The 12,896-nt window shown below is 40.4% G+C and overlaps 1 protein-coding gene across 1 annotated transcript in view; it reads left to right on the top strand.

The window, feature by feature from the left end:
* Positions 1 to 12,896, top strand: part of sh3bp5b (SH3-domain binding protein 5b (BTK-associated)) — a 46,766-nt gene that overhangs the window by 28,722 nt on the left and 5,148 nt on the right. The window contains exons 4-8 of the mRNA XM_034174395.1: positions 5,103 to 5,267; positions 5,701 to 5,831; positions 8,587 to 8,629; positions 8,952 to 9,171; positions 12,330 to 12,656. Coding sequence (XP_034030286.1) covers positions 5,103 to 5,267; positions 5,701 to 5,831; positions 8,587 to 8,629; positions 8,952 to 9,171; positions 12,330 to 12,656 — 886 coding nt within the window. The remainder of the gene's footprint in view (positions 1 to 5,102; positions 5,268 to 5,700; positions 5,832 to 8,586; positions 8,630 to 8,951; positions 9,172 to 12,329; positions 12,657 to 12,896) is intronic.

Below are 12,896 nucleotides of genomic sequence, written 5' to 3'. Positions count from 1 at the left end.
ACATTTCTGTAGCAGGCCGACTAGGACCATGTCATCCGTGTATTTAATCAGTTACAATTTGTCATTCACTGCAAATTCGTTTGTAAAAAGAGAGAAGAGTAAAGGTGAAAGAACGCTACCCTGTGGACAGCCAGTGCTTATTATGAGCTCTCCTGACAGAATGTTGTTAGCACAAACTCTTTGAGGGTGACAAGACAGAAAGTCTGATCCAGAGCATCAGGCCCTTTTCAACATTTAAATCAGCCAGCCTTTTCAGAAGAATGTGTAATTTCATAGAGTTAAAAGCTGCACTGAAGTCTACGAACAAAACCCGAACATATGCTTTAGCAAGTGAAAGCTGCTTTGAGATCATGTCCAGCAATACGGCATCATCAGTACCTCTGTCCCTCTTATAGGCAAACTGCAGAGGGTCTAGTCCTAGACCACTTTGGTGGTCAGGACGTCAACTAAAACTCTCTCCATAGTTTTACATAATATGGAGGTTATGGCAATGGGCCAAAAATCTTCAGGGTTGCTTGCCCCTGGCTTTTTTGGTATAGGCCTTATTATGGAGAATTTCCAGGATTTGGGCACTCCTGTGACAAGGAGGGAATTAAACAATCTGGAGAAGACTCCTTTTAATTATTATTTAATTATTTAATGTTGCTGTTTGATGACAAAATGAGCTGTCGGCTGCGTTCTTCATGTGGCACAAGGACTGATCCACAGCCATGCACACATTTGGATGCTAAGATCTTTTGATGTGGTGACAATTTAAGCTAAAATTAAAAATACAATGCACTTTTGTCTTCTTTTTGAAATATACCAGAACAATGGGAATAAACAGCAGCCTGGGTAGTGTTCCTCAAACTCTCCCCTTTACATCAGATATCTAATCCTGGTTTACATTCAACAAGCAGGTTTGTCGTTTTTTACATATTGTTGTTGCAGTGAATGCAGCATTTGGTCAAAGAACTGAATGATCCAGGATCCTTCCAGAATATCAACAACTTACATTATCTAACACAGTAACCTGTGTAAGAACAGAACTCTGTTGTTGCACTGCAAGATTTAGTGATCCATATTGGATCTGCTGCAGAGGTGTCAAATCCAGCTTCAGAAAGTAAAAGTCCACCCACATATTTGTTCCAACTTCCCAATAAACCAGCTGATTGTAATTAGTTCAGCTCTTCAAGCAGGTGGATGAGCTAATTATTGAGATGACCTGTTTTAGGTGCACAGGTAGAAGCAACACATGGGCGGGTTTTTACTTTCTGAAGCTAGATTTGAGAGCTCTGATCTGCTGTAGCGAAGAAAAAAAAAGAGTTATGTTTTGTTTTTTAAGGTGTACAGCCTTTTATGGTTTAAGTCGTAAGAGAATTTTCTTTGGCACCACTATAATTTTACTTATTAGCCTTTTAAATAAGGGATCCATAATATGACATTGCCAATATGACCAAATTTTGCATTGTCGGGGGAAAAAAAAAAATCAATGAACGTTTCCCCTGAATGGGGGGAAAAAAATCAAAAGAACAAATCCGCCCTTTTCAGGTTTCAAATCCCGCAAAACCGGAGAGTTCGCCGCTCTGCGAGATCTCAGTAACATTGAGAACTGCATTGAGATGCTCTGATCACGCTGCACTTTAACCGCTGCACACGGACAACAGCATTAACATCGCAACATAAAACTATTTTTACATTGTGCCTAAAACTCTTATGAATATATTCTCTGGGTTTATAGACATTGTTATTGTGTTTGTTTTATGTAAACGTGAGAATCACAGGCTGTTTCTCCGTTATTTTCAGTGGAAACTGCTGTGAGCTACGCTTGTTTCCTGATCATGTCGTTCTGGGGGAAAGTGAAGTTTGCTCTTTAACGTCTTGATTATTGTTCTTTACAACACTGTTTGTCGTCTTTGTTCCAGACTAATATATATAATATGTCTGAAATTCGGTTTGCGTTTATTAAATTCCATGTAGATTAAACGTAGCAGACAAGGATTATTCGTTATAATTGTTTTAGCAAGTTTTCAGGGTATCATGTATGCAGTCTCTTATTAGCGTGACGAAAAGCATAAAAAAATACACTTTTGTAGTATAATATTCATTTACAATTATCATCATGTGGATTCTCTGTTGTTTTGACTGCAGCGATTCTCTGGCGCGCAAGAGATTATGGGATACATGAAAACCCTGGATGGCCTTGAACTACGTTCGGCAGCAACCCATACACTCTGTGATGGCAACCATAGTGACGTCATAGATCACGTGGGGGCATCCCCTGACTAGTGTGCCTAGATAGTGCCGACATGACGAGTCCAAAAAAAATCGGTCACATGACTCATGGTGCTGTCTTGCGTTCAAAATGGCATTTGCTGGTAATCTATCTGCATGTAAATCCAGCTATTTTATTTATTAATTTGCTGAAAAAGCCGGGTTGTTGTGCATTTGGATGCACAAATAGACACAGCAAGGGCTTCAAGATGTACAGATTCCCTTATAAATTAATAATAATATAAATCCCTGATAAATTTGGGAAAAAAAGTCAGCTGTGTGGGCGACTTTATCATCAAAGCTTTGAGAGGTAAATTTATTGTTCAGTCCCATGTACAGTAAAACTCACCTAAACCGTCATTGTATAAACCAGATATTCGCAGCCACCGGACAAAAAAAGTCCAGAAGTTTTTGTATTGTTTTCCATGTAACAAACATCATATATAACAGATTTGGTACAACGGATTTTTCGCTCACATTAGATAAATTGTCCTGTCCATTCGCAATGTATTTCCATTAAACCCCTCGTATGTGGGACCGGAGTCATTTCCGTGATTAAAAGTCTGACCGTTTATTTTTTTTCACGCCGTGCTCCAACGCGGAGCCGCAGCCTGGGCGTGTGCAGCAGGCTGCAAAATGATGGCAGCAAAGTGTCAAATCACAGCCAGCTGTGATTTGACACTTTTCTGCTTTCAATCCCTCGTCTACCATCATATTATAATAGTTTTTTGCAGTGCGCATGCTGATTACACATGGATCAGAAAAGTCTGCAACCTTACAGTACAAAGTCGAGAAAAGAGGAAAATGTACAGCTTACCTTTTGATTTGGAGGTGATGATTGTAGACAGAAAAACTTGTTGAGGGTCAAATTAGTCCAGAATAAAGCATAATCCAGAGACTGAGAACTTTAAACTGTCACGTATGAAACTGTTAAACTATTAAACTGTCATTGTATGACACAGAGTTACAGAGCTGCAGCTGCCTAAATCAGGTTTTAAATTAATTAAATAAATCATCATAAATTGTAAATTTGATAGCTTAACTTTAGCTTAAATTTATTTTGATAGCACCTGTACCTGGATGTGTTGCTGTATGTGGTTAAATAATATATAAAAAAAAATGCTGAAAACATTCAAGTTTCATTCAGTAGTTCAGCACAGTTGGGCCCAAAATGGAGCCGTGTTCAGAGGTGACACCACACATTCTGTCTCGGCACACTACCCCTGACTTGTGTGAGGCATGATGGGAAGCACACAGCGACAGCCAACCAGAGTAAAGAGGCACAGTGATGTCAGCTGGCTGCTCCCTTGAACAAAATCATCATCATCATCATCAAACTTTATTTCAGACACAAGGTCCATAATAACACAAAAAACATACAAAAAAAAACCAAACAACAACAATAAAAAGACCAATTTCATCCATGGCCATATAAACTGATACGCCAATGTTTCCACAGCCTAGAAGAAAACCTGACCGAGCTCTGTACAGGACTGGTCAGGATATGAATGATACTGTTTACATAATCTATAAATCTGCACATACATCTGTACATGAAATTTCTAAGCACAGCAGCACAAGTTGGAACACTAACATTTACAAACATCTGACTGGCACTACTCCATCTCGGCACCTTAAGCAGTATTCTCATGCCATCATTGTATGCAACCTGAAGTTTGTGCATACTGCTTTGTTTGAAATGCCGCCACAAATGGGCAGTGTACATTGAAGTGCAATATGCTTTAAAGAGTGAAATTTTAACAGATACAGAGCACATAGAGAACTTACGAGCAAGCATATTTGCTTGTGCATATTGAATACACCGCTGCCTGTACATATCTCTATCATCAGACAGGTCAGCAGTTATGTAATGTCCCAAGTATTTCACTTCATCACACACTTGGAGAATGCTGCCTGACAGAAAGAAAGCAGGAAAACACGATTTCGAGTCCTCCTTACTTCTGACAATCATGATGTTGCTCTTTTTTGCATTATATTTAATGTCAAAATCCAAACCATACTGAGAGCAAACCTTCAACAACTGCTGCAGCCCAGCACTACACGGGGAGAAAATTACAAGATCATCAGCATACATTAGGTGGTTTATGGTTGTATGGCCAACCCCACAGCCCGTCCTACACTGATTCAGCAGATTAGATAGATCATCCATATACACATTAAAAAGGCAAGGTGAAAATACTACCTTGTCTTACCCCATTCCTCACATGAAAGGGGGAAGATACATAATTTCCCCATTTCACATACATAGACTGGTGAGCATACCAATACACTAAAATTCTCAATAAGTACTTCGGAACTCCTCTATTATACAATTTATAAAACAATTTATCATGATTTACATGATCAAACGCTTTTGAGGCATCAATAAAACACATAAAAATAGTAGTATTGCACCGATTATAAAAGTCTAAAATTTCCTTAAGAGCAAAAATGCACATATCAGTGCCAAGTTTTGACTTAAAACCAAATTGATTATCAGATGTCACCATATACTTCTCCATTCTATTAAGTATAGCCCTCTCCAAAACTTCTGATACAGTACTGGCTAAAGCAATAGGCCGATAGTTATCTTTATTATTTATTTTACCACACTTATCCTTAACAATAGGCACTAAGAATACAGAGAGTATAGAATTAGGTAAAATTACCACGAATTAAAAACCCAGTGAAACAGATAGCCAACAAGGAAAACAATTTCCTGCTTGCAAATTTTAAATGCTCAGCTGATATTTTATCCACACCGCATGACTTGGAACAACACTGTATCAGCAACTACAGAATGTATGACAGTCATTTTCCCGTCCTCTCTCGCCCTCCATCTCTGTCAGGCCCAACTAGAGGCCCACAAAGCCACGCAGGAATTCCACAGAGCCACAGAAGTTCTATGTGCAGCAAAGGAGACCATCTCTCTGGCTGAGCAGCGGCTCTTGGAGGAAGACAACCGGCAGTTTGACTCTGCCTGGCAAGAGATGCTGAACCACGCCACCCAGCGGGTGAGGACGGGTGTGAGAGAAGTCAATAACTCAGACCAAAGGTGAGACGAAGTCACCATCAAATCACTCTCAAGTCATGAATCATCAAGTCCCAAGTCAAGTCTGAAGTCAGCTTGCAAACAATTGGTTTTAATTATGACTTGAGACTTGACTTGGGACTTGAAGATTGATGACTTGAGAATGACTTGACAGTGACTTCGTCCCACCTCTGACTCAGACAGATGCAACATAATTTCAGTTAAATTGTAAATTAAGTTTTTTACGCATTATAGCCTACTCTAAATTTTTAAAAAAATGAGCATACTGTTGTACAGTCTGACTATTTTATTTATTTTTTATACTCGGTTCATGAAATGTGAATTGAGTTTTGCAGGTGAAGTTTGAGAAAGTTATTTATTTCGCAGTCGGTGAATACTTTTTTGTTTTTTAACAGGTGATGGAGGCCGAGCATACAAAGACTAAAAGTGAACTGTTGCACAAAGAGACGGCAGCCAAATACACGGCCGCAATTGGCTGCATGAAGCAGCTGGAGAAGAAACTCAAGCGGATGATTAACAAGTCAAAGTAAGCATGTTTCTCTGCTATCCATTTAGCCCAGTGGCTGACTTTAGATGCTGATTGATACCTGCTGCAGTATGTTGGTGTGAAGAAGGGTGTATGAGCAGTTTGTGCTTGTCTGTGCGAATAACATTGGTGGATGCCATTTTTAGGTATCTCTGATAGTACAGTTGTAGTCAACATAATAACGGTGTGTTTAAAAAAGTGAGTAAAGCTCATTATCCGTAAAATAGCTTTTATTTCAATATACGGAAATGCACTGAGAACAATGCACATTCTATTACAAATCAAAACATGAAGAAAAAAATCATCAAATTTTGTGTTACTTTACAGAAAGTGAAGAATAAAGACCATTGGGCTGTTCAAAAAATAGCAGTGTCTGTATTTTTCTTTCTGTGACCCTAATTACACCCTTACAGGTGGCCCTTATTTAAGGACAAAGGCAGCAAATGTTCTACATGCTGAACAACCATTTCTCCTTGTAAAATGGGTCGTCCCAGACATTGTTCAGAAGAACAGCATACTTTAATTAAAAATTTGACTGGAGAGGTGAAAACATAAAAAAGTGCAGATAATGATAGGCTGCTAAGCTAAAATGATGATGTGAAAGAAAACCAAAAACCGCCATTCAGATGGATTGAAGAATAACCAGAATGGCAAACACTCAGCGAGTGATCAGCTCCAGGGTGATCAAAGATCTCAAGTTACCTGTGACTACTTTAACAATTAGAAGATGTATATGTGATGCCAAGCTGTGGGCAAGAAGCCCCTGCAAAGTCCCATTGTTGAAAAATGTGCTGAAGAGGTTACAATTTGCCAAACAACACATTGACTGGCCTAAAGAGAAATGGAGCAACATTTTGAAGACTGATAAAAGCAAGATTCCTTTTGGGTCTAGGGACCACACACAGTTTGTGAGACAACCCCAAAAAAACTGAGTTGAAGCCACAGTACGCTGTGAAGACAGTGAGCCATGGTGGAGCAAACATCATGATATGGAGATGTTGCTCATACTATGGTGTTGGGCCTATTTATCGCAAACCCAGAGTCATGGATCAGTTTGAATACATCAGAATACTTGAAGAGGTCATGTTGTCTTATGCTGAAGAGGAAATGTCCATCAAATAGGTGTTTCAACAATGACCCCAAGCACACCAGCAAGTTTAGCAGCATTTTGTTTCCAGAACAACAACAAGATTAACATTATGGAGTGGCCAGCCCAATCCCTGGACCTTAATCCAATAGAAAACTTGTGGTGACATTAAAAAGTGCTGTTTCTGGGGTAAAACCAAGAAATGCAGAGGAATTGTGGAATGTAGTCCAATAGTCCTAGGCTGAAATATCTGTTCACAGGTGCCAGAAGTTGGTAGGCTCCATGCAACACAGTGCTCAAACAGTGATTGTACAATTATATATATTATATATTAGTTCATTGATTCATAGGAAAGCTAAATCTTCAAGCATTCTTCAGTCTACACAGTAAATGTTTGAATTTGAAAAGAAAAATTCACACTGCTATTTTTTGAACAGCTTAATATTCATTTTTCTTCAAATTCTGTAAAATAATACATTTGGTAAAGTTTTCTTCATGTTTTGATTTGGAATAGAATGTGTAGTGTTAAAAATGCATATGTGTATGGAAATAAAACCTATTATAAAGATTTTGAGTTTTACTTACTTTTTTTTAAAACACACTGCCATTATTTTGGACACAGCTGTACCTACTTGCTTATGAATCATATTTCTGTGTTGTAGGAGCTTGCCGTTGAAGTTATTTGGGATTGTCAAAGTACATACAGTTCCTTTTGGCCTAGTGAGCAATTATGGCATTTTTGGAGTATAAGTCTTTTTTTTTTCTTTTCTATGTTACCAACCAATTGGCCACTAACCCTGTATCGTGGCATGGTGCAGCATCTGTCATAGTCATTGGACTCTGTGGCGTTGGCCGTTTATTGTGATATCTCAAAAGCAGTCTAACTTTTTTTTCTAATTTGGCAAGGGTGTAATATGGGTCATTGACACTGTTCCCGTCTAAAAGTCATATTCGTAGATTCGTTCATTTGTATATGGACTTTATAGTAACAGCTTTCTTCTAGGTCAGCAGCCTTTCAGGACATTATTGATGCAAAAAATAGGACAGAAGGAGCTAGAAATTGAGTTTGAGTTTCAAAGTCTGTACTTTTTGCGATATTGGGTCAGGTGTGGTGACATGCTGGTGTAGCCATATCTGCCACAGTACATAACTGCTTTGTGCCCTGGATGCCAAACATTCAAGTCGCCCACCGATCTATTTCCACTTCTCAGAAGTGCCCATCTAGGTGCTGCAGCCATGGGAAATAAATATGGTCCCCTTTGAGGTGAAATCTGTATTTCATGAATTTGGAAATGTTCTGTCATACTGAATTTTTGCTTTATATAATTCAATTTTTTTCCCCACTTATGATCCAAGAAAAACAGATGTCTTTACATCTGTCTGATATTGGCTCTGTACCATTGCGTAGAAGCATTAAATGTCTAATTGGAGCATGAAGTGTTGTTTTTCTGGATGGAGTCTTACTGAGATATCGAGAGCAGCCTCACCATGCGTCGCCTCTGAAGAGTGTTAAACTGCTGTGCATAATTTGCTAATCTGACATCATACCTCCTTTATCTTTTGCGCTCTCTTCCTCTTTTTCCAGGTTGCCATGGTGATGATGTGGGTCCAGCTCTTTTCTGGGTTTTCTCTTCAGATCTAATCTTTTTCTTTCCTGTTCCCCCTCAGGCCGTACTTTGAGATGAAGGCGAAGTACTATCTGCAGCTAGAGGTATGTAACTGTTCATCTGAAATGTACTCATTTCTTTTGTCCAGTCATTGTCTCAATGATGTCATTTTTGCACTCCCAGTGTTTGCATGATGTTTGATGCTTTGACCTTAATGCCTTGCATTTGACTCGGAAATTCAGACTTCTATGTGAAAATTAAAAGAAAATATACCCTGACTGGATTTACAAGCTTGAAAACTGCTACACTCTTTGCATTCACAGGATTTATATTCCAGTTTGAAAGTTACACAAAAACAGTACCAGAATGCACTGCAAGATATTTAGACCGTCAAAGGAAATTTATAACTCTTGGTCTGTCCTCCAGCACCTGAAGAAGACTGTAGATGAGCGGCAGGTTAAGTTGTCTGAGGCCAAAGGAGAGTACAAAATGGCCCTCAGAAACCTGGAGATGATCTCCGACGAGATTCATGAGAGACGGCGAAACTCTGCCATGGGTCCCCGAGGACAGGGTGTGGGCGCAGAGGGTGATGGCGTTACTGCAGATGAAGGTTCCAACTTTAGCATCGAGTCAGACAGAATTTCCAGTAAGTCCACCATGACACGTGTGAGGAGAGCTGTGCCTACTGTCAGTGAAGTCTTCTGGGAATTTGCAGAAATCCTAGTATTTACTTCCATGGCAAACATTTCCGGGTTATTCTTGTTTTCCTGGTCTCCAGATTTGAGGTAGATTTCTTTCATATTTGTAAAATTGACTGGAAACTAGTGTTAATTTTGTCACTTTTTTTAAAGTCTGTCTTGTGTCAAAATGTCCTTTTTAGTTTTATTCATATTTAGTCATTCACATACAATTTCTATTTGGTCATTTTTAGTTGACTAAAAGTCTGTTAATTTCTAGTCTAGTTGTAGTCAAAAGAGAACTCTGTATTTTAGTCTCATCTCAGTCAAAACATTTTACTCTTTTTGATAAAAACACATTATTTCTGTGAAGGCTGTCAGTTGTCCAGGTGGTTTCCATAGTAGAGAAGCTTGAATCTTCGACTGGACTGGGTTGCTTGACGCGAGGACATTTCGCTTCAAATCGCAGAAGCTTCCTTAGCTAAAACTCTTGCTCTGGTAGTCTGACTTCTGTCTTGACCCTTGTAGAGAAGAACAAACAGAAGACACAGAAGCTGGAGTTTTAAACCTAACGATGGGACAGAGGCGTCAGTCCCATCATTAGGAGGGACAGCTACCCTGTCATTAGGAGGCTGCTAACTAGAGCACAATAGGTGCTGACTAAAGCAATTGTTTAATCACTAGCCAATAGCAGTCTGCCTCTTGGTAGGAGGGGTCTGGTTAGGTTCACTTCACTCAGCCCATTGTGGTTGTGTTGTTTCTTCTGAACATCAGGACTTTCTTGGTCACCACTAACTTGAGAACACAGAGTTGTTTTCTCCATGAGAGACTGCTGTGGGGGGAAAAAAAGATAAACAAATAATCATGATTATGAAGTGTGTACTCTCTGACCACCCCTCTGTATATTAGGACGCATCATTGTAATGTCTCTGAGGAAGTTGGGCTACGGGTTAGGTCAGTTCTGGGAGCATGTGGTGCTGTCATGTGTGGCCATATTTACCGTATAACAGAACTGTCCCAGGTCATAGTTGGTAACCACCCAGGCAGACCACTAGTCTAATTCCACCTCAGGAAAGTAGCCATTTATCTTCTTTGTGCCAGGTGGTCATGGCTCCTTCTGGGAGGTGGGGATTGATCAGTCGTCTGCCTGGATGTTGTTGATTAATAAGTATTTGTCAAAGTATGAACACTTGTAAGATAACACTGGCAGATTTTTGTTGCATGGAGTTTTTTCAAAAAGACTGCGCCATAAATAATGTTACAGCTCTTGATACTGACGTCACAGTGCAGCTGTACTCTGATTGGCTGTCACCCCCGCCACTCCAAAATGAACCTGAATAGATTGAAACAGAATGTGACTTTTTAACCTCTTAAAATAGGTCAAGGCTAGCCATCTTTGAACTTGTCCAAGGTCTGTGTCCTATGAATGCTCCCTGTGAATTTGACGATGCTGGTACTAATGGGACTGGAGTTATGTTGAGCACTGACAGACGGACCGATGGACAAAAAGCCTTCATAATACCTGCTGGCCATATTTTGGCCTTGGGTAAAACCTAAAAAAAAAATAAATAAAATCACGTGTACGTAAGTATTCACACCCTTTGCTCAATACTTTGTTGCTGAACCTTTTGACAGCAATTACAGCATCAAGTCTTCTAGAATATGATGCCACAGTCTTGGTGCACCTATCTTTGGGCAGTTTTTGCTCATTTCTCTTTGTAGCACCTCCCAAGCTACATCACGTTGGATGGGGAGCGCCGATACACAGCCATTTTCAGGTCTCTGTAGAAATGCTAAAATCTGATTCAGGTCTGGGCTCTGGCTGGGCCACTCAAGGACATTCACAGAGTCCTGAAGCCACTCCTTTGACACCTTGACTGTGGTCATTGTCCTACTCAAAGATGAACCTTCTCCCCAGTCTGAGGTCAACAGCGCTCTGGAGCAGGTTTTCATCCAGTATGTCTCTGTACATTGCTGCCCTCATCTTTCCCTCAATCCTGACTAGTCTCCCAGTTCCTGCCACTGATAAACATCCCCACAGCATGATGCTGCCACCACCATGCTTCACTGTATTGATAGTGACTGTTTTTCTCCAAACATGATGCCTGGCACTCACACCAAAGAGTTCAATCTTTGATTCATCAGACCAGAGAATTTTGTTTGTCATGGTTTGAGAGTCTTTAGGTGCCTTTTGGCCAACTCCAGGTGGGCTGCCATGTGCCTTTTACTAAGGACTGGCTTCCGTCTGGCCATTCTACCATATCAACCTGATGGGTTGATTGATGCAGAGATGATTGTCTTTTCGGAAGGTTCTTCTCTCTCCACAGAGAAATGCTGGAGTTCTGACAGAGTGAGCATTGGGTGCTTGGTCACCTCCCTGACTAAGGCTCTTCTCCCCCACTTGCTCAGTTTAGATGGGTAGCCAGCTCTAGGTAGAGTCCTGGTGGCTCTGACCTTCTTCCATTTACAGATGATGGAGGCCAGTGTGCTCACTGGGACCTTCAAAGCAGCAGAAGTGTTTCTGTACCCTTCCCCAGATTTGTGACTCAAGACAATCCTGTTTGGAGGTCTACAGACAATTCCTTTGACTTCATGCTTGGCTTGTGCTCTGACATGCACTGTCAACTGTGGGACCTTGTATGTAGACAGGTATGTGCCTTTCTAAATCATGTCCAATCAACTAAATTTACCCCAGGTGGACTCCAGTTAAACTGTAGAAAAATCTCAAGGATGATCAGTGGAAATGGGATGCACCTGAGCTCAATTTTGAGCCACATGGCAAAGGCTGTGAATACTTACATACATGTAATTTAATAAATTTCCAACAATTTCAGAACTTTTTTTCACATTGTCATTATGGGTATTGTGTGTAGAATTTAGAGGAAAAAAATTCATCCACTTTGGAATAAGGCTGTAACATAACAAAATATGGAAAAAGTGAAGGGATGTACTGTACATGGATATACAGATGTAAAGTTGTGATGAAACATGAGGAAATTTGCATGTTTCTCACTTAATTTAACTTAACTTAATTCTCACTTAACTGTTTATGGTTTTTTCCTTTCAATCTTTTAATATTGATCATCTCTCCATCCCTTCCTACCCTTCCCATTCTCTTTCCATGCAGTGGAATCAGAATGTTTTGAAGAGGAACCATGTGGTGCTCTCATGTCAGAAGAGGACTCTGGTTCCACTTGCAGCCTGGGCTCAACTCCCAGCAGTCCACAGGAGCCCCTCTTACCCTGCCCCTTCACCAACTCCTCCTCCTCTACCTCGCCATCACCCACTCCTTCTTCCTCCTCCTCCTCATCCTCCCTGTCTCCTCTGTCGAGGCCCTGGAGCCTCAACCTTCCAAACACGGTGTCACTATCTGACTTTGGCCTTATGTCACCGGTGCTCGGGCCTCGCAGTGAGTGCAGCGGAGCATCATCACCTGAATGTGACTTGGAGAGAGGTGGGTGATGGGAAATTGGTTGTTTTGTTTTTTTTGTTTGTTGGATTTGTACCTCTCAGCCTATATTAGAATTAAGGGGTATTGTTAATCACCGGGCAGGCGGAATGTCATTGGGAGGTGTCAACAATTGGCTTGTTAGTGCGACTGCTCTTGAATGGAGAGGCCTCGGGTCACCAAAATTACAGGAAAGGTGCATCAAGTCAAGACCTCAGTTAAGTCTGAATATGAATAGCCTAATAA

Source organism: Thalassophryne amazonica, chromosome 7 (genome assembly GCF_902500255.1).
Source record: "Thalassophryne amazonica chromosome 7, fThaAma1.1, whole genome shotgun sequence".
Lineage (NCBI taxonomy): Eukaryota > Metazoa > Chordata > Actinopteri > Batrachoidiformes > Batrachoididae > Thalassophryne > Thalassophryne amazonica.
Note: the sequence above shows the minus strand (reverse complement) of the source record. Positions and strands in the feature narration are given on the sequence as shown.